The 20265-nt window shown below is 51.2% G+C and overlaps 1 protein-coding gene across 7 annotated transcripts; it reads right to left on the reverse strand.

Annotated features, from left to right (window-relative positions):
- Window positions 1–1622: 1622 nt before the first annotated feature.
- On the reverse strand, window positions 1623–19052 carry PPRC1 (PPARG related coactivator 1). Of its 7 annotated transcripts, none has more exons than XM_063627018.1 (14): window positions 18735–18984; window positions 13898–14086; window positions 13171–13317; window positions 12956–13057; window positions 9932–12839; window positions 8854–8907; window positions 7648–7705; window positions 6865–6935; window positions 4566–5289; window positions 3429–3578; window positions 3256–3316; window positions 3012–3133; window positions 2621–2772; window positions 1623–2030 (listed from the first exon to the last, which is right to left on the reverse strand). In XM_063627018.1, the coding sequence occupies exons 1-14, from the start codon at window positions 18885–18887 to the stop codon at window positions 1927–1929; spliced, it is 4995 nt and encodes a 1664-aa protein (XP_063483088.1). In that variant the 5' UTR covers window positions 18888–18984; the 3' UTR covers window positions 1623–1926. The 7 variants fall into 7 exon arrangements, with proteins under 7 accessions (XP_063483088.1, XP_063483108.1, XP_063483127.1 ...); XM_055251079.2 differs by having other exon boundaries at window positions 1776–2030; window positions 3256–3322; XM_063627038.1 differs by lacking the exon at window positions 8854–8907 and having other exon boundaries at window positions 18735–18952.
- Window positions 19053–20265: the final 1213 nt, after the last annotated feature.

A 20265-nucleotide genomic window follows, 5' to 3' on the forward strand; every position in this document is an offset into this window, starting at 1 on the left:
TCCGGGGTCAGAGTTCACACTGCCTTTGTCATGAGTAACTCCGGTATCAATGCTCAGACCTACCAAGTTAATTCCAAGTTCTGCCACATTTCAGATCATATTAGCAGTTAGCAATCCCTTCAATCCTACCCACTACCCCTTGGCTACCTCCCACTAATGCCGCTCAGGAAGGATAAGGATCCTCATGGGAACACACCTCTCCTTTGCCCGTCTCCAGACACTCCCCTCTCCTATATAAAATTGGCCAGGCACAGTGGCTCACAACTGTTATCGCAACACTTTGGAAGGCCTAGGTGGGAGGATCCCGTGAGCCCAGGAGTTAAGAGGCCAGCCTGGACAACACAGTGAAACCCCCCTATCTCTACAACAAATTTTAAAAATTAGCCAGGTGTAGTGGCATGCACCTGTGGTCCCAGCTACTTGGGAGGCTGGGGCAGGAGGATCGACTGAGCCAGGGAGGTCAAAGCTGCAATGAGCTATGATCCTGGAACTGCAATCCAGCCTGGGCCACAGAGTGAGATGCTATCTCAGAAATCAAAAACAAAGCTGGACACGGTGTTTCATGCCTGTAATCTCAGCATTTTGGGAGGCTGAGGTGGGTGGATCACCTGAGGTCAGGAGTTCAAGAACAGCCCTGGCCAACATGGTGAAACCCTGTCTCTACTAAAAATACAAAAAAATTAGCCAGGCATGGTGGTGGGTGCCTGTAATCCCAGCTACTCAGGAAGCTGAGGCAGGAGAATCACTTGAACCAGGGAGACAGAGCTTGCAGTGAGCCAAAATTGTGCCACTGCACTCCAGCCTGGGAGACAGAACAAGACTCCATCTCCAAAACAAAAAGTCAAAAACAAAAAACTCCACAGTTCCCTCTTCCCCACGGTTCCTGTTCTACCCACATGCATGCATTATTTAAAACATTTGAGGCCGGGCGCGGTGGCTCACGCTTGTAATCCCAGCACTTTGGGAGGCCGAGGCGGGTGGATCACGAGGTCAGGAGATCGAGACCACGGTGAAACCCCATCTCTACTAAAAATACAAAAAATTAGCCGGGCGTGGTGGCGGGCGCCTGTAGTCCCAGCTACTCGGAGGGGCTGAGGCAGAAGAATGGCGTGAACCCGGGAGGCGGAGCTTGCAGTGAGCCGAGATCGCGCCACTGCACTCCAGCCTGGGCGACAGAGCGAGACTCTGTCTCAAAAAAAAAAAAAGAAAAAAAACAACATTTGAGCACCTGCTGTGCCATGCAGTGTGCTCAAGCTATTATAAAATGATGAATATAACTGACATGATGAAGGTATACGCCAGTCCCAGTTTAGAAAACCTTTCTTTGGAACAAGTGTGAGCTTCTCTAGGTCCTTGTTATCAAAATCCCTTCCTGGACCAGTATCATCATCCCATTGTCAGAATCTACATTCTAAAAAGATTGCTAGATGATTCAAATTCCCTTTAAAGTTGAGAAGCACTGTCCTAAATGACTCATTTTAGACAATACATCTGAGGAACCAAGTTTCAAATCCAGTGGGATTTTTGCACCTGACCAGGGAGAGGCATGTCCCTGGACCATGTTCAGATAGGAAAAGTGAATACATTTGGCATTAGCACCATATAAAGACGCACAACAGCAGTTGGGAGTTCTCTCTAGTTGATGTTTATTAGTCTGCATAGTGACTTATGTTCCAAACACTGGGGATCCCCTCAGCCCCACCTATCTTACATAAGAATGCAAGTTAACTTGTTTCAATACCTGTTATAAAAAAACAAATACCCCTTTTAAAAAATCTGATTCAACATATTTTTTATTTCACTTTTTTCCATTTCTTTATAAAACAGTCATCTCACTAGCAGCTCTCTCCCCTAGAGTAGGGGAAGGGGGTGAAGGAGGTTGGACACCTCCAAAGGAGAAAAAGGGTAGCGGGGAAGGGCCCAAGGTTACCTCCTGAGGTTCTTCTGGGCCTGTTTCAACAATGTGTCAAAGTCAAGAGAATCAAATTTGCTCTTTACAGGTGCTGGGTCAAAGTCTTCCCGGTTGGAGTCTATAAAGGTAAAGACAAACTTCAAGGTCTCTGACCACACTTCCCAACCACAGGGTCTGCAAACAGCTAGCCATCTCCCATCCCAAAAACGGATGGAGTGAAAACTGCTCTAATTTTAAGTCAAAGAGACAGGCGAGTCCCCAGTCCCCATTTCTCCTCTCGTCCCACCCCTTGGGTTTTTTTTTTTTTTTTGAGAGTCTCGTTCTGTCGCCCAGGATGGAGTGCAGTGTTGTGATGTCAGCTCACTGCAACCTCCGCCTCCCGGGTTCAAGCAATTCTCCTGCCTCAGCCTCCCGAGTAGCTGGGATTACAGGTGCGTGCCACCACCTCCAGCTAATTTTTTCTATTTTTGGTAGAGACGGGGTTTCATCATGTTGACCAGGCTGGTCTTGAACTCCTGACCTCATGATTTGCCCGCCTCAGCCTCCCAAAGTGCTGAGATTACAGGCGTGAGCCACCGTGCCCAGCCCCCTTGGGTTCTTTGTATGTCAAACTAAGATAAGTCTGCCTAGCCCCACTCACAAAGGGTTAGGAACCCTTCTGGGGAGGGGATGAAGTATTCCAAAGCTTTAGGCCCTCCCTCCACTCACCAAGATCAGAATAGCTCCTCTTGCAGAACTGCCTTCGGCCCCCAAAGCAGAGATCAAAGGGCTGCTCATCTGCCTGCCGCAGCTTGTGGCCACTCTCAATGGCTGCAAATGCCTCCTCAGCATAGCGATAAGTGACGAAGCCATAGTTGTCCCTGGTAGGAGGAGGGTGAGGCAGGGGCTGGAGTGGCTATATGGGCCCATGCCATGGAGGAGACACAGCACCCCAAGGTACAGAGGTGGTTCTTCTCATTCCCAGTGGCCAACCCTTTGACTGCCGAAATGAAGGTGCCCCATATTGCTCAGCACACCAGAGCAAGGAGGCAAGACAAAGAAACATCAAGGTAGATGAATGGGATAGAAAGAACATCCTGAGCCTGGGGCCCAAGCTTACCCCTGGACACGGAAGTGGATGGTGCACTCCTCAATCTCTCCAAAAACGGAGAACCTCTGTTTCAGCTCTGATCGAGTCATGCGGCCAGGTATCTTTCCAATGAAGACCACCCTTCTTTCTTCCTATGTTTGGAAATGAAAAAAAATCAACACACCATTAGCCAGGGCTACAGTTGCAGGCAGCTCTCTGAGCTCAAGGCTCAGGGGGTAAGCCCCCTCCTCCCATGATCTGTTCCTCTACTCACTATTGCACGCTCCTTTTGCAGCACTCTTTGCCTTTGGTAATGGTCATGTGAACGATAAGAGCTGTACCTGACAAGAGACGGTGTCATCAGCCCCCCAAACATAAGACAATTCAAGACTCAACTCTTAGGGACCTGCATCCCAGGTGCATGGCGCTCCCTGAACACATGCTCACCGCCGCCTCCTGTCACTTCTTCGGCGGGGGGATGGGGAGCGTGAGCGGCTTCGAGAACTGGATGATGAGGATGAGGAAGACGAAGAGGAAGATGATGACGAAGAAGAGGAAGAGCATCTTCGAGAACGTCCAGAGGAACTACAGCTGGACCTGAAGGATAAGAGGGCATGCAGGAATGCTGGGAGTGGTTCAGGTATACTCTGCTTATCTCACTCAGGCCCCAGTCCTGTCTTTCTTTTAGGAAGCTCAGGACCAAAGACAAAGCAGAGTAGAAGAGGTCTAGAAGAACAATTTTCCTTCAGAGATGAACAAACTGAGGCCCTTCATGGAAATTTAGGTGCACCTGGAATGTTGTGGAGTGTTTTGGAAGAGATCACATTTATTTTCAATTGTGCACTTAAAAATTGAAAAATATTTAACAAATCAGAAAAAGGAAGAAATATAAATGGAGCCTCAGGGAGAGGGCTGAGCCCTAGGTCTCACACCCAGCTATCTGTGGTGCTGGGGCCAAGCCTGGGTCTTTTGGGTTACTACTGCTCCCCTACCAGGTCTCACTGAAATACTGTGACCATGAGAGAGGTAACTACTAGACTTGTAGTATGGGCCAGTTCTGAAGATATACATCATCTCCAAAACCCAAGAATTCTTCATTAAGTGGGAAAACTTAGTTACTGGGAAAAAAAAGATACTGCCAGGAAATAGATGAGGCCATAGTGACACCCAAAGGAACTGCCCCAGACACCTTCTTCAGCAGATGATTAAGGGAAGAACTATTTCCTATTAACAAGTAACCCACTACCTCACATAGCACCCAGAATACCAAAAATGAAGGCTGATACAGTATGTGAAAAAAATCAACATGGTCAAAATCAAACCCTAAAAGTCTCCCCAAGGCAGGTCTCAAGGAAGCAGGAGACCTCACTGACACCCCAAGCTCCAACAAGGGACAGAAGCAATCGTCTCACAGCTTGCCTCCTTCAACAATCCAGGAAAAGGGAAAACACAAAAGCCAAAGACAGAAATAGAAGCCTTAGCACCTGAAAGTACCAAAGTCAACGGGTAAAAGCTTTCAAAGTAAACCACAGAAGTACGTGAACTTCCTAAATGGAGAGGACCTACAGGGCCATCAAAGCTCACCTTCGCCACCTCTTGTGTGGGGGGGAGAGGGACCTGGACCGAGATCGGGATGAGGAAGACGACGATGAGGATGAGGAGGAAGATGCTTCGCTGGTCCGGTTGGACCCAGAGCTGACAGAACGGCTGTTGCGGCCTCGGCGGCCCTGCCAACCCTGGCTTGAGGGGCTGGCTGACCTGCAGGCTTTTCGGTAACAGCGCATTGACCGCTGCTTGGCTGAGGGTTCAGGGGGAGTCCTAGTGTTCATGTCATTCCGGCAGGGTGAGGCCTCAGGGGACAGCAAGCTGGATGGGGCAAGGCAGGGCGCTGAGGGATCTGCCTGCTCACTGCTAGTCCTGTGATCAAGTGGCTCCCGGGAGGCAGCTATGCATGGGGGCGGAGGGGCAGCTGGGCCCAAGGACAAGACAGGTTTGATGGTGATGTCCTGATGGCGCTTGACATTCCATCGGGAGCCCACCTCTGGAATGACTAGGGCAGGCATCTTTTTTGGGGGAGTCCTGCTCCGGACACAATAGTCATGGTCCCCAGAGCCCACATGGACTCGACTAGGGCCGTGGACCCCTTCTTGGAGGCGAACTGCAGCTGGATGTTTGGCCTCCGTAACTCCTTCAGGCTTCAGGGTTCCCTCCTGGGCGGTGGACTTAGGAGATTTGGCTTTGGCCAGCAGTGAGACAGCAGCCAGGGGCTTCCATAACTGGTGGGGAGGGGTAGCTGGAGGGGTGAGCCCTGTGGTGGGGAGGGAGGATGGAGATAGCAGGATGAGATCCGATTCTATGCTTCCAAATACTGTGTATATAGCCTCCAGAAACCCCCACCTCATCTCACAAAGTACACCAAGCAAGGTAAGCAGCCCAACTTCTCCCACTGCTTCAACTGCTCCTTCCCCATGTTCCCCAACTTGGGGACCAGCAAGAGAAATCCAGCCAGCTAGGGTCTTCCTGAAGCCCTCATCCTCTCACTACCCAAACCTAGTAGCCAGGTCCTAGAGTCTAAGCTCTCCATTCTCAGATCCGCCCCCTCCACCCAGTACTGCCTGACTTCTGGGCTGCATCTTGCCTGGACTCATGCAGTCATCTTCATCATCTCCCCACTTCCAGCCTCAGAGTCCACCTGTCTTCTACATTCCTGCTAGATGGAGCACCCAAAAACCAATCTGGCAAAGTTTCTTCAATGCACAGGATAAAGTCCAAAGAGCTTAATATGGCATTCGAGGTCCCTATAATCTGACCTTCTATGTACCACTCGTTTTCTCTCTCGCTTTACCTCTGCCCACTGCCCTGATCAGCTACTACACTCCAGCCAAACCAAGCCTCTCACAATTCCCCAAAACATACCCAGTTGGTTTTGTTTCTTCAGTTCATTCAAGCTGCTCCGTGTTCCTAGAATGCCCTGTCCCCTAAATCTACCACCTGATAGAGCTTCTCAAGCCTCAGCTTAGGGGATTAGTTTCTATATAACCCTTCCCTGACTGTCCCTCTTCACATCTCACCGTAATCCATAGATTTTTTTTTTTTTTTTTTTTTAAGACAGAGTCTTGCTCTGTCACCTAGGCTGGAGGGCAGTGGTGCAATCTCAGCTCACTGCAAGCTCAACCTCCCAGGTTCATGCCATTCTCCTGCCTCAGCCTCCCAAGTAGCTGGGACTACAGGCGCCCGCCATCACGCCCGGCTAATTTTTTTGCATTTTCAGTAGAGATGGGGTTTCACCGTGTTAGCCAGGATGGTCTCGATCTCCTGACCTCGTGATCCACCCGCCTCGGCCTCCCAAAGTGCTGGGATTACAGGCGCGGGCCACCGCGCCCAGCCATTTTTTTTTTTTTTTTGAAATAGAGTCTTGCTCTGTCCCCCAGGCTGGAGTGCAGTGGCACGATCTCAGCTCACTGCAACCTCCACCTCCTGGATTTAAGAAATTCTCCTGCCTCAGCCTCCCAAGTAGCTGGGACTACAGGCGTGTACCACCACGCCCAACTAATTTTTGTATTTTTTTAGTAAAGATAGGGTTTCACTGTGTTGGCCAGGCTGGTCTCGAACTCCTGACCTCAAGTGATCTGCCCGCCTCAGCCTCCCACAAGTGCTGGGATTACAGGCGCGAGCCACTGCGCCTGGCCCATAGGCTGTAACATAGCACCTGATACTCAACATGCTCATTCGTTTACACGTCTGCCCCCTAGACTGTGAGTATCTCAAGGCTGGAGATCAGATCTCTATATCCTTAACGCCTACACACAGTTGATTTGGAGTAGGCTCAGCAAATATTGCTGCATAGACTAATCACAGGCAGAATTCCCCACCCTGAACCCACCTGCCACGTTGGCCAGTTCTGGGGCTTGTAACCGGTCTAGGGGCCTCTTCTCCTGGGGAATGTCAACGCCGCTGGCGGGGGGGAAAAGGGAAAGCCTGATTCATTGCCTCCTCAATATCTTACACATTTGCCTTTCTCAGACATCAATGGTAGGGGGTGGGTGCAGAGAAGAAAGGGATGCACAAACTGCCTCCATCATCATCTTCTTGCACAAAAGGGTCTTATTAACTGAACTACAGATTGGGTCTCAACTGAGCCCTGCCCAATTCCAAGAGGCAGGCTGGCCATGACCTTGAATACCCCCCACCTCCTTCACATCGAGTCTCACCTGCCCAGCTCACACCAACCTGAAATCAATGTGGAGGGGAACATGCTTGGCAGAACAGGATGGATGACCATGAACATGAAAAATGAGTCCTAGCCATTAACATCTTCCTTCACTTTAAGTTACACCATTACCAGCACTGAGCAAACTTGAAGTGTTATTAAATGAAGGAAAGAAATCCCCAAAGGCATGACTTGCCAGGAGATAAAAGGCACCTCCAGGACATTTGGAACCCAACTGGAATCAGCTGGAGGGCAGTGAACATGCCCTGTTCTCACCTCACCACCCAAGACACTGCCCAGTAGTGATAGGCAGAGTAAGGGGTGGGGAAACAGGGAAAGACTCTAGAGCTGACTACAACGTCCCTGCAAACAGAGGCATCCAGTTGACGGTCCTGGAGTGTCAGCCGGCTGCTGACCAACAGCTGTAGGGTAACTCACTCATGTCTCCATACTTACCCTGAGTTTCCTACAGCCAAGCTGTCAGCAGGAGCCGGAGGAGGACACTCCTTTTTGGCTGCAAAGAAACCATACTAGTTAAAAGCCCAACCAGATGTTCTAGACTGAGGTGGCACAGAAGGGCTTGCTTTGAGACCCAAAGGATGAAAATCCACTTTGCCTACATATTCCCTGTTGGGATCTCCCCAAAGAGATCCAGTCTCCTCCAGTGGATGCCCAAGTACTATTTTTAATCATGTCTCTTTTGCTCAGAAACACCCACATTCCTCCACTGAATTTGAGATAAAGTCCAAATGTATAAGCCTAGCGTTCAAAGTGATCTATGATCTGCCTAACTAGCTTCCTGGCCTCACAGCCTACTCTCGTTCTACAAATCACATTTTCTATTTTGCCTTGTTACCAACTCAGGAATCATTTCTGTAGATTCTTCTCCCCAGTTAGACCATAAGCTCCTGAGAACAGGATACAGTGTCCTCCATAGCACCTACATCCATGCCTTATACTGAGAAAGCCAGCTATTCATTGCCTTTCAAATGTTCCATATGCCATTCTTCCTATACCTACCCTCTGCCTTTAGTTGCCACACATATTCTGTGAATTCCTGTCTTTCAATGCCCAGCCTGAAAGCTACTTCCCTCTAGAAAAATGTCCCTAAACAACCCCAACCTGCTTGGATTCCCTTTTTTTTTTTTTTTTTTTTTTTGAGACAGAGTCTCACCCTGTGGCCCAGGCTAGAGTGCAATAGCATGATCTCAGCTCACTGCAATCTCTGCCTGCTGGGTTCAAGCAATTCTCCTGCCTCAGCCTCCCTAGTAGCTGGGATTACAGGTGCCCGCGACCTCGCCCAGCTAATTTTTGTATTTTTAGTAGATACAGGGTTTCACCATGTTGGCCAGGCTGATCTCAAACTCCTGACCTCATGATCCACCCGCCTCAGCTTCCCAAAGTGCTGAGATTACAGGCATGAGCCACCACGCCTGGCCTGGATTCCCAGTCTACTCTTTTTAATACCTTCCTTACTGTATCACTGCCGTCCCTGGCTTGGATTACCGTCACAGTTCAATCTTGTCTCCCTCTTCCAATTAGGGGTCTGCTCTAGTGGCTAAGGCTGTCCCCTCTCACCCTAGTTTAAGCAACCACAGGGCTGGGCCCAAAAGAAGTATCACCAAAAAAAGAGTTGGAGCAAAACTACCCATGTTCCCTCACCTTCTGATTTCTCAAACTGCTCCAGCAGACTGGACAGGTCCGATGCCTCAATTCCTGTGGAGGCACACAACACAGGATTGAAAACGAGCCCCTATCAACTGAGTACACAGGTCCCAGGAAGCCCCCAAATCATCTCACTTCTCCCTTTCCACTCCCCCTGCCCTCTGTACTAAGTGAACCAAGGTAGCAGCACAAAGCATGAAGGATTCAAACCAACACAGAGCTCTGCCTCTGAAGAACCCTCCACAGCCAGGCACAATGGCACACACCTGTGCCTATAAATCCCAGCTATTTGGAAGGCCGAGGTGGGAGGACCACTTGAGCCCAGGAGTTCAAGTACAGCCTGGGCAACACAGTGAGACCTCATCTCTTAAAAACAAAAACAGGCCAGGGGCGGTGGCTCACACCTGTAATCCCAGCACTTGGGGAGGCTGAGGCGGGCGGATCACGAGGTCAGGAGAGATTGAGACCAACCTGGACAACATGGTGAAACCTCATCTCTACTAAAAATACAAAAAGCCTGGCGTGGGTGTAAGCGCCTGTAATCCCAGCTACTGGGGAGGCTGAGGCAGGAGAATCGCTTGAACTCGGGAGGCGGAGGTTGCGGTGAGCCAAGATCATGCCACTGCACTCCAGCCTGGGCGACAGAGGGAGACTCCATCTCAAAAAAAAAAAAAGTCATGTCACAGCAGCTTACGCCTGTAATCCTAGCACTTTGGGAGGCTGAGGCGGGTGGATCACGATATCAGGAGATCAAGACCAACCTGGCCAACATGGTGAAACCTCGTCTCTACTAAAAATACAAAAATTAGCCGGACGTGGTGGCAGGCACCTGTAGTCCCAGCTACTTGGGAGGCTGAGGCATGAGAATTGCTTGAACCCGGGAGGCAGTGAGCCGAGATTGCACCACTGCATTCCAGCCTGGAGACAGAGCAAGACTCTGTCTCAAAATAAAAACAAAAAAACTCCTCCAAAGAAATCCAACAAAGGCCAGCCTCATCAGGGTGGCTTATCATATTCTACAGAGGAGTCCCCCAGCCAACTTGGGGACTACGTGGGGGAACTGTGTGGCACTCACCAATCTCACTGATGAAAGCCTGTACCACATCTTCAGAACCCTGAGTACGTGGGGTAGGCAGGAAGGACAGCTTCCTTAGACGGGCTGGGTGGAGAGCAGGCAGCTTGGGGACAGTGCTCTGCCTTGGTGTCGGAACAGCCTTGGTAGCAGGCAAGGGGGGCTTCTCCCTGGGCCTGGTCTCTTGGGTCTCAGGCTTTAGCCTCTCTGATGCAGGTTCCTCAACAGTCACACCTTCAGCAGACACACATGCTGGAGCCTTCATCTGGGGACTTTGCACCAGGGCAGACACCTTGTGTTTCGGATGGGAAGATGCAGGCACTGGCTTGACCTCCACCTTGGTAGGCTCTGTCTGAGGAGCTCCATGGCCAGGTAGCCCAAGACTGAGGGGAGGAGCCATCGACACGGGAAGTACATTTTCAGGAGGGCCAGCTGGAGTGCCCCTAGACTCCATCTTAGGTTGGGGAACAGCTCTCCCAATGGAGGCTGGAGGCAAAGGAGGTGGGGGAACAGTAGACCAGAATGGAGCATGTTGAGGCCCTGGGCCCCATCCCAAGGGCCCATAGGTACAGGTGGAACTGTAAGGTGAGACTGGGGCAGGAGGGGGTGCCCAAGGCACATTGCAAGTGGGAGGCACGGCACAGGCACCAGGAGTACCAGACACTAGGGGCACTGTTGGTGGGGGGGCCAGGCAAGGATAGCCAGAAGGGGACACATGAGGATAACAAGGCCAGGGTGGCACGGGGGCATAGTGAGTAAACGGATCAGGTAGTACTGGCCCCATAGACAACGGAAGACTAGGAGGCTGCAAGGGAGGTGGGGGCAGACTGGGGGGCATGCCCAGCCTACCTGCAGGGAAAGGCAGGGCAGTAGACATCGCGGGAGGTGTGGGCACAACAGGGGACACAGACTGCACAGGAGGGAAAGATCTCGCCAACAGTGGCATCTCCTGGGATGGCACCTGCTCAGTGGGAGCTGAGGCCACAGGTTTGCTTATAGGTGGCTCAGGACTAGGAGAAGCAGGGCTGGGACCTACAGGCACAAGGCAAATCTCAGGGGGCGCTTCAGGGCTTCTCTGCAGAGCTGTCTTCTTGGCTGGGGCTGGTGGGATGACAAGACAAGGGATGTCTGCCAGCCCTGTGGGAGTCTCTGGAAGGCTAGGCCACTTCCCAGTTGGGGGCTGGGGACTTCTCTCTTCTGTTTCTGCTTGGCGTTGCTGCCTTCGTCGCCGGTACTCAGACAAGCTGAGAGGCCGAGGTCTGGCTTCATGGGTTGTAGCACTGGTACCACTTTCAATTTTCAGAGAATCCACAACCTCTTTGACTTCAAGGATGATGGTCTTTGGTGGGTCCAAGGACTCTGACTCTATGAGGAGCTGGGGTGCTGAACCCCCCAGGGCTGATGACACTGCACCACGTCTGGGATCAGTTGGTCTGGACTTAACTAGCACTGGGTCAACTGGAGTCAGGTCATTAGGAACAGGGTCAACTAGTGCTAGATCAACTGGTGCTGGGCCAGACTGGTGGCAAGCATCAACTGGTGGCAAGTTATCTGAGATGGGAACCACTGCAGGGTCAACTGCTGCTGAGTCAGCCATGACTGGGTTGATCAGCACTGGCTCAGCCGGGAGAGGTTCAACCAGTTCTGAGCTGGTTGAAGCAAGGTCAACCAACCCAGGGTCAACAGGTACAGGGCCAGCTAGAACAGGGCCAACTGCAGTAGGATCAGCTTCAACAGAGTCAACTGGCATGGGGCTGGCTTGGGCAGAGTTGACCAATGAGAGATGGGTTGGTATAGGATTGGCTTGGATAGTGTCAGCGAGCTTGGGGTAGAGGTCTAGAGGGCCTTCTTTAGCAGGACTACATTGTCCAGCACTTCTCTCCAAGTTCTTACGGCTAGGATTCTCCAAGGCAGCTGCCCAGGCCCGAGCCCAAGCCCGGGGCTTCCCCTTACCCTGGAGAGGCCCAGACTCTCTTTGAAGTTCTTCCTGAGGCTGTTTCTGCAAGTTGTCTACCTGAGAGGTCACTTCTGTACCTACGGTAGACTGCCCGCGAGAAGATGACCTCAGCCTCCTGGCATAGCCTTCCACACAGGCTGCTGGCTGCTCCTTACTCTTCTTCTTCCTGCCCTTTCGAGCTCTCTGGGCACCTGGTGCTGCATTGGCAGGTGGGTTCTCAGGCTCCTTGGGCACCACCGGCTCCAGGACCTCCCTGGGCTTCAATAAGCAGGCTGAGTCCAGCTTCTCCTCTGAGTTCAATGACAACCCCTCTTTCTCAGAGCACAGGGTTCCCTTGGGCACAGCAGCCTCCGTCTCTGACTCCAGTGTAGGCATGAGCAGCTGCAAGGCAGAACTAGTCTCTAGCGAGTCATCCAGGAGCACAGGCCGGGGTCCAGGAGAGACCTGTCGCACCACAACTGGGATCTCCAGGTCATCGCCAGCTGTGGCTGCCTGCCCCACAATCTCCAGCACTACACAGCCCTCAGGCAGTGTCAAATCATCTGGCTGCTCCCGAAGCTCATCCTCAAGTGATGCCAGTTGGGTGAGGTTGGGCAGGCAGTATGGGTGCATGGCCCGCACCAGCTCACTCAGGGAGGAGATGCTCTCATCACCAGCTGCTGGCACTGCCATCTCTGCTGCTGTTGCTTTATCTTCCTCCTCAGGGCAGGCCAAATGCATGGGGAAGTCCGGGATACTGCTCACACAGTTGTCAAGCTCCCCAGCAAAAATCTGGCCACTGAAGCTGGCCACCTCCTCCTCTTCTTCTCCATCACTGCGCTGCTGGGGAGGTGGGGATTGGCCCCAGCGTGGTCTTGATCTTGGGGGTCTCCAGCTAGGAAGCTTGGGGGAAGAGGTCTCTAAGAAAGAGGGTGAGGAGAAGTCCCAAGAGGGATCTGGAAGAGACATTTCAACCTGCAGGAGAGAAGAGAGGTCTCAGGAGGAGTTTTCTTTGGGAAAGTATTTTCCAGACCTGTCCCCACACACTCCTCCCACCTGGGAGTTTCTGAAGCCCCCAAGGTCAGGCTTACCCCACTCCCTCTACTGCTGCCTGTACTGGGCCCCAGTGGGTCAACTGGGGTGATGAGGTCACGTTCTGGCGGTGTCCGAGAGAGAGTAAGCAGCTTGTGCAGCTAAGAGGGAAAGAAAGACCTGAGATCAGTCTATGCTTCAGAGCTATATGAGTAGGTCCACAGGCATGGGTCTAAACTTTGTACCAATCCCCTTCCCCTGGTCCCACACTCACAGAGGAGCCCTCCCGGGGTGACACAAGCAGCTCCGAATCAGGAATGCTGTCAAATGGAGAAAGGTTCTCAGAATCTGCATTGTCCAAGATCTCCGTCAGAGCCGTGAGCAGCGACACTTCATTCTGGTCCTCCAGAGATAACCTGCTCTGCTCCAGAAAAACAACCAGAAGGTCCTACCAACATCCCTAATGACCTACTATGCTACTAAGGACTGGATATCAAGAGAATCAGTCTCCCAGGTTCAACTCAGCTAATGGGGCAGTGAGAGGGATCTGAATACCAGAAGGCATGGATTCCAATCTCAGCTACCATCCACCAGCTCTCTGGTGTCAACAGAGACCTGTCAGGCTTGACTCAAGCTTGGGTTTCACACATTCCCCTACCCTCAGATAAGATGTGGGATGCTCAGCAGACAACCATCGGCTAGGCTAGAAATGAGCTGAAAAACAGAGATCAGAACCCTCTGGACATGTAGTTCAGGGGCCCAGACAGTGGGAAAGGCCTTGGACTATAGTCTAAGCTAGGAAAGGAATTCTTACATGGGACATAATCTGGCAGCCTGCAGTCTAATTCCCACTTAGAGACAAAAATACACTTGAAGGGTTCAGGTTGGGCACCCAGGAAGAAGCTAAGGTCCTGGGAGAGCACAGCCATGCCAAGAATTTGGGCTAGAACCTCCCATGTAAACCTCCTCCTTGAAGATTTCAGAGTCCGGCCCCAGCTCACCTCTCCAAGGCTCCCGAAATCCTCGATGAGGGAGATAAGGGAGGCATCCATGTAGCTCTGCATGGTCCCCAGCAGTGTCTCATCCTGCAGCATTAGCTCCTCCATTTCCAGGTCCTTGTCCCTCAGAGATGGGCCCAGCCGAGAGAGACTGACAAAGCCAGAATCACCCCCGTCCTCATGCAGCAGCACCTGGAGCAGAGAAGAAGGTGAGAAGGGTATGAGCTCTCTAGCAGCAGCTGATTGATATGCTCCATAAATCAGGTACCCTCCACTGCTGGGCCCAAACTCAGCAGCAGCAACACTGTCACCAAACTTCTGGGCTAGCAGAGCAGAGAGAAGCACAACCTATGAGCAAAAGCCCCAACCAGGATGGCAGTTTTCAAGGACCTTCTGGGGCAGAAAAATGTTTGGGCTCCAACCAGAAACAGCTAGAGTCACAGGAGATTAAAACCCGGGAGTGAAAACATCAGGAAAATCAAGATTGTTCAGAATCATCTACTGGCAGCAGTGAAGATAACAGTCTGAGGGGCACACCAAAGCAAAAGAGGTCAGCAAGGAGACAGCTTCAGCTCCAACAACCTCACCTACCTCAAATCCCATTTAGGTCTCTGCTCTCTGCTTAGTGCAAATCCTACCTTCTTCAAGAAGACACCCCAGCTTCCCCAGCCCACGGTGATCTCTCCTCATAACTCTAAAATCATAGACTTTTCTGCAGCATTAACTTTTCTGGCAATCACACCCCACCCCCTACCCCCAGCCCCATGACACTCATGGGTTCGGTCTCCTGGGTTCAAGCGATTCTCCTGCCTCAGCCTCTGGAACAGCTGGGATTATAGGCGCCCACCACCACGCCTGGTTAATTTTTGTATTTTTAGTAGAGACAGGGTTTCACCATATTGGCCAGGCTGGTCTCAAACTCCAAACCTCAAGTGATCCGCCTGACTCGGCCTCTGAAAGTGCTGTGATTACAGGCGTGAGCCACCACGCCCGGCCGACACTTATTTTGAAGGCCCAACAGTGAGACACTCAACCTCTCAATGGTAATTCCAAGGGAAGGGCCTCTTCTCCACTCCTACCAGGTGAGCAAGTGAAGAGAAAGCTTGATTCCCTAGATGGAAAGGCCCCGCCCCACACTCCTCTAAGAACTAGCAGCATTTACGGCCTCTTGTGTCAGGCATCAAGCAGCCCACCCAGACCTGTCAAGAGTGTGGGTGTGGGCAGGGCCAGAAGGGACCAGAATGGTAGTGGTGAGGCCAGAGCCATGCGGATCTCCACTACAGTAATGCCCCCTTATCCTAGAGGGATATGTTCCAAGATCCCCAGTAGATGCCTGAAACCAGATACTACCAATATATACCAATGATGAAGTTTAACTTATAAATTAGGCACAATAAGAAATTAATAATAAAATAGAATAATTAAAACAATATACTATAATAAAACTTATGCGAATGTGGTCTCTCTGGCTCTCAGAATATCTCACTGTACTGTACTCACGTATTTTTAGACCCCAGTTGACGGCAGGTTAACAGAAACTATGGATAAGGGGAAACTACCGCATAGGAAACATGAAGTAAAAAGGCCTGAGAACCGGATCACATACAGACAGGCCAGACCTTCCCTTTCCCCTTCTGCAACAAAGTGAAATTCTGCACCACTTTCAAAAGAAAAAAGCAACAGGTGTCTTCCACACTCCCACCCCCCACACTCCGCCAATATATACCCTCCTAACAGAGCTGAGTACCAACGCCCAGGAAAAGGAAAGGCTGGTTAAGGACACATTAGGAGGCCAGGCCCAGAGAATAAGCGAAACGTGGTAGGTTTTAGGCACTAACTCCTCCCAAGCCTTCACAATCCTATAATTACAAACCAGCAGCTGAATAGCACCTGGCTCTGCAAACACTCCAGGGTGAGCCAAGAGGCTGCAACTCCACTTGCTCTGCCACCACCTACCTACCAGAGCCCCAGCGACTAGGCTGGAATCTCAAGACAATGCCCAGCTCTCTATGAACCACTCATCTTCACCTCCATCAGGTGTTCAGTCAGAGACACACCCTCACACCTGACCTCACCCATCACTCAATTCCCAAATAGCACAGCTCCCAGAGTACCAAGATCATCCGAGTGCTAAGCCCAGGCTGAAAGTGAGCCAGCCATCAGTATCTCTAACTTCAAAAACCTCCCAACTAGCTTTCCCCCACCAAACCTTCTCCCTCCAGGGTTCAAAAACAGCCAGAAACTTTTTAAATGCATATCTGATCACTGCCTGAGACCCTCCCTAAATCCCTTCAATGGCATTTTACTGCTCTTAGCATTAGGTTGAAACTCTTTAATATAGCTTACAGGCCAGGCATGGTGGCTCACGCCTATAATCCCAGCACTTTGGGAGGCTGAGATGGGTGGATCACTTGAGGTCAGGAGTTCAAGACCAGCCTGACCAATATGGTGAAACCCTGTCTCTACTAAAAATACAAAAATTAGCCAGGTATGGTGGTGCATGCCTGTAATCCCAGCTACTCAGGAGGCTGGGGCAGGAGAATAGCATGAACCCAGGAGATGGAGGTTGCAGTGAGCCAAGATCACACCACTGCACTCCAACCTGGGTGACAAAGCAAGACTCCATCTCAAAAAACAAAAACAAAAAAACAAAACAAACAAATAAAAATATATATGTGTATATACATAAATATATAGCTTACAAAAGTCCTGTCTTCTCCACCAGACTTCTGCTCCAGCATGTCCTCTCCCACTACTCTGTAGTACAGGTCTTGGTTTCTCCAATAAGCCATGCTCTCTTCCTCCTTGAGGCCTTCACTATTCCCTGATTAAAGGTTTTCCACAGTCTTAACATCTCAGCTTTAAATGTCCCTTCCCAGACTCTGCAAAGTAGATCACTACTGCCAATTACATAATCCCAAATATCCTGCACTTTCGTCTCATTATTATTTATCATCGGTCTATGCTGACTAAAACATAGATCCTGAGGGATAAAGACCATGTTTGTGTGGTTTACCAGTGTACCCCCTGTGCCTAAACATAATGGTATTTCAATAAATAACTGGTTGACTGACCAGCTCACATATACTCATCTTTGGTTTTGGGGGGAAGGGAATGACAATCTCCCCATGAGATCCTCTCCAATCCCAAATTACCACTTAACTATTATAGCTGGATCTTGGATCCTTCCTGACTCTCCCTGTGCTATTTGGGAATTCAGTGATGGGTGAGGTCAGGTGTGAGGGTGTGTCTCTGATTGGACACCTGATGGAGGTGAAGATGAATGGTTCATAGAGAGCTGGGCATTGCCTTGAGATTACGGCCTAGTCCCTGGAGCCCTGGTAGGTAGGCAGCACCAGCCCCAAAAGATGTGACCTCTGAGAAAGTAGGGGAGAAGGGATCAGCGCTCCCAAATTCTTGCCCCAGAAACCATTCTCCCCTGGGCAAGGGCCTGGATTGGTCTGCCGGATCTGACATTACCAGGCAGCCTGCAGCCCAACTTCCACCTAGTAACACGCAAAAAATGCTGTCAAGGACTCAGCTTAATTGTTTAAGAGAGGTAACAGTTCAAACTAATTCCTGCCCCTTCCACCCTGGGTGGAAACTTTTAAGAAGCCCTCCATTGTAGAGTAGAACAATAACACTTTTTGAAGGCCAAGAAAAAAAATCTAACAGAATTCCCCCTCATCCAGTACATGTTCAACTGTTGAACAACATGTTGAACAGTTCTCAAACCGCCTCCAACTTTTCCCATCCCCAGCAAAAAATCTAAAGAGCCATAAGTACGGACCACCCCAGTTTCTGCGTGTCAGATTACAGGAGCATGCCTTCCCAAAAGAGATGCTGGAGGGAAAAGTGAGGAGAGAAGAGGATTCCCTTTCCCTTTCTTAACCTTGTCCCAGGTGTATGTTGACACTCCCCATGCCCCTTGAATCACTAATAAGGCAAGACTGCAAGGCAACCAAAACGCCAATGCCCGTGACTCACAACCCACCCCAAGCCGGTCAGACAGAAGTGCCACAAACTCACTCCTCCATAACCCTTCAGCCTCAGCCCTCTACCCTCCCCATCACACTCAGCCATCCGCAGGGAACAAACTCCCGGAACATCTGGAGAGTCCTTCACCACCATCCGCAGTGGAGAGATGTTGCGGACCCAAGCAGCAGGGAAAAAAAAAAACCTCCAAGGCTCTGAACAAAGTTAACTCTAGCAGCCCTTACCTTCCTTCCTGGCCCGGGCCTCCAGCCCCGGCAGGAGATGGCGGGACCGGTGGAGACACACCCAGTTCGCGTCAGCCAGGCTCCAAGGCCGATACTAGATGCCCGACAGCCTGGGACGGGAGCCACGTGGACGTTCCTTCCCCGCCCCCACGTGGACCCGCGGCCTGCGCCCCCCTCCACCAGGAGCCCGACCCACGTGGATGCCGGGGCCGCCTAGAGGGGGAGGGGAGGAGACAAGTTCTCCCGGGAAAATTGCTCCCCCCACCCCACGTGGCTCCGAAAAGGGAACTGCGGCGCCAGGCTCGGGGAGCCTCACTGGGCATCCTTACAGGGAGGTCTCAGCCTTCGACCCTAAGTCCGAATCCCTGACCCCCAACCGCGGGTTACGTTTCCGACACCCCACTCTGCCCCTCCAGCGTCCCCCAAGAATGGCCGTAGAGACGCTGCCTCTGTCCGCCTACCCCCAGCAAACGGCCTAGGGTCCACTTGGTCCGGCCCGGCTCCCCCGGCCACCCCGCATCGACTCTCAGGCGCTTCCTCCCTTTCCTGTGGCGTCCACGTGTCACCACCCGGCACACACCGCTTTGCTGCCTGCCGCGGGCCGCCAGCCAGCCTCTCACCTGCTCGCCGCCGCTCACAGCGCCCAAAGTCCCATACGGCGCTTGGCTTCGACTCCCCCAACCGCTGCCGCGGGCTCCCCCGCCAGGGTCCGGACCGGGGCCCCCACTCGGGGGCGGCGCGACTCCGTCTCTCCGTCCCCGGCGCGCCGCCATCTTGGCCCCTGAACACCCAGCGCTGCTCTGATCGCCGGCGCCGCCTCGCCCAGCCGATTGTGGGAAGGGAACTACAACTCCCGAATGACACTGCAAGACTACGAATCCCAGAGAGCCGTGCGGCGAGACCCACTTGCACCCTGGAAGAAGGCCTTGGCCTCGCGCGAAGATTCCTGGGACTAGTAGTCGCTTTAAGTGGGGACTGTTTGGCGCTAGCTCCAGGCATCCTGTAGGGCTTAGTTTCGCGTTACACTGGGTTACCGATTTAGGGAGCGCTTAGCAGTAAGGGGGAAAGTTAACATTTGCGTATTTTATTGTCGTTAACTTGTCCAACTGTTGGAACGTCCTCTTTGACGTTCTACCTGCTGTACGTTCCTTTCACCTTAGTCCAAGTGGGGCCAACTGGGCCTATATATGTTTTGAAACACCACCCCCTAGTGGGCACTTGCGCTCCAAGCGCTAATCCTCACCTAATCCCATACTGCGGCAATACTGCAAATTTAATCGGAAAATGTCGCATTCTCCGCCCTCTCTGCTACTACTCAGAAACTTACGTTGCCTTCTCTATCAAATTTGTTTCTTGCTGCTCCAGGTCTCCTTGCTGTTCCCTAAAGACAGCAGGTGTTCTCCTGCCTATGTGTCGACCTGGAATACTTGAACCTCAAAACATTTCATGCCTTATTTAATCTAGGAAAGGCTTTGGTTGTCCTAGCAAAGAGGGATCCCGCTCTGTGTTTCTACGGTCCATCACTGTCTCTACTCTTCATTCATTTGCCACTTAAAAGCTACTTCATATTGTTTTTCTATTTTTAAATAACTTTATTACAAAGCACAAAAATTATTTCAAAAAGTACAAAACTGTTTAGAGGAAAAAAATGTACTAGGCCTGCAAATTACAGTTCTACTGCCCAGATTTAAACCCCTTGTTACTTTTAGTGTGTATTCATTAACACTTTTTTCTATGAATGGAAAAATATATAGGGGCACAAATTGGTGATTTGCTTTTTTTATGTAACAATATGTTAATCCATTCACTAGCTAAATATTTACTGAGCCTTTAGCACCAGTTCTATGTTATGAATGTATTGTTATTTAAATTATATTTAAGTTGTTTCTGGCCGTGGCTCCCTGGCTCACACCTGTAGTCCCAGCACTTTGGGAGGCCAAGGTGGGTGGATCACTTGAACTAAGAAGTTTGAGACCAGCCTGGACAACATGGCAAAACCCCGCCTCTACCAAAAATTAAAAAATTAGCTGGATGTGGTGGCACACATCTGTGGTCCCAGCTACTCAGGAGGCCGAGGCAGGAGGATTGCTTGAACCCAGGAGGTGGAGGTTGTAGTGAGCCAAGATCATGCCACAGCACTCCAACTTGGGT

The sequence above is a fragment of the Symphalangus syndactylus genome, chromosome 2, assembly GCF_028878055.3.
Source record: "Symphalangus syndactylus isolate Jambi chromosome 2, NHGRI_mSymSyn1-v2.1_pri, whole genome shotgun sequence".
NCBI classification, from domain to species: domain Eukaryota; kingdom Metazoa; phylum Chordata; class Mammalia; order Primates; family Hylobatidae; genus Symphalangus; species Symphalangus syndactylus.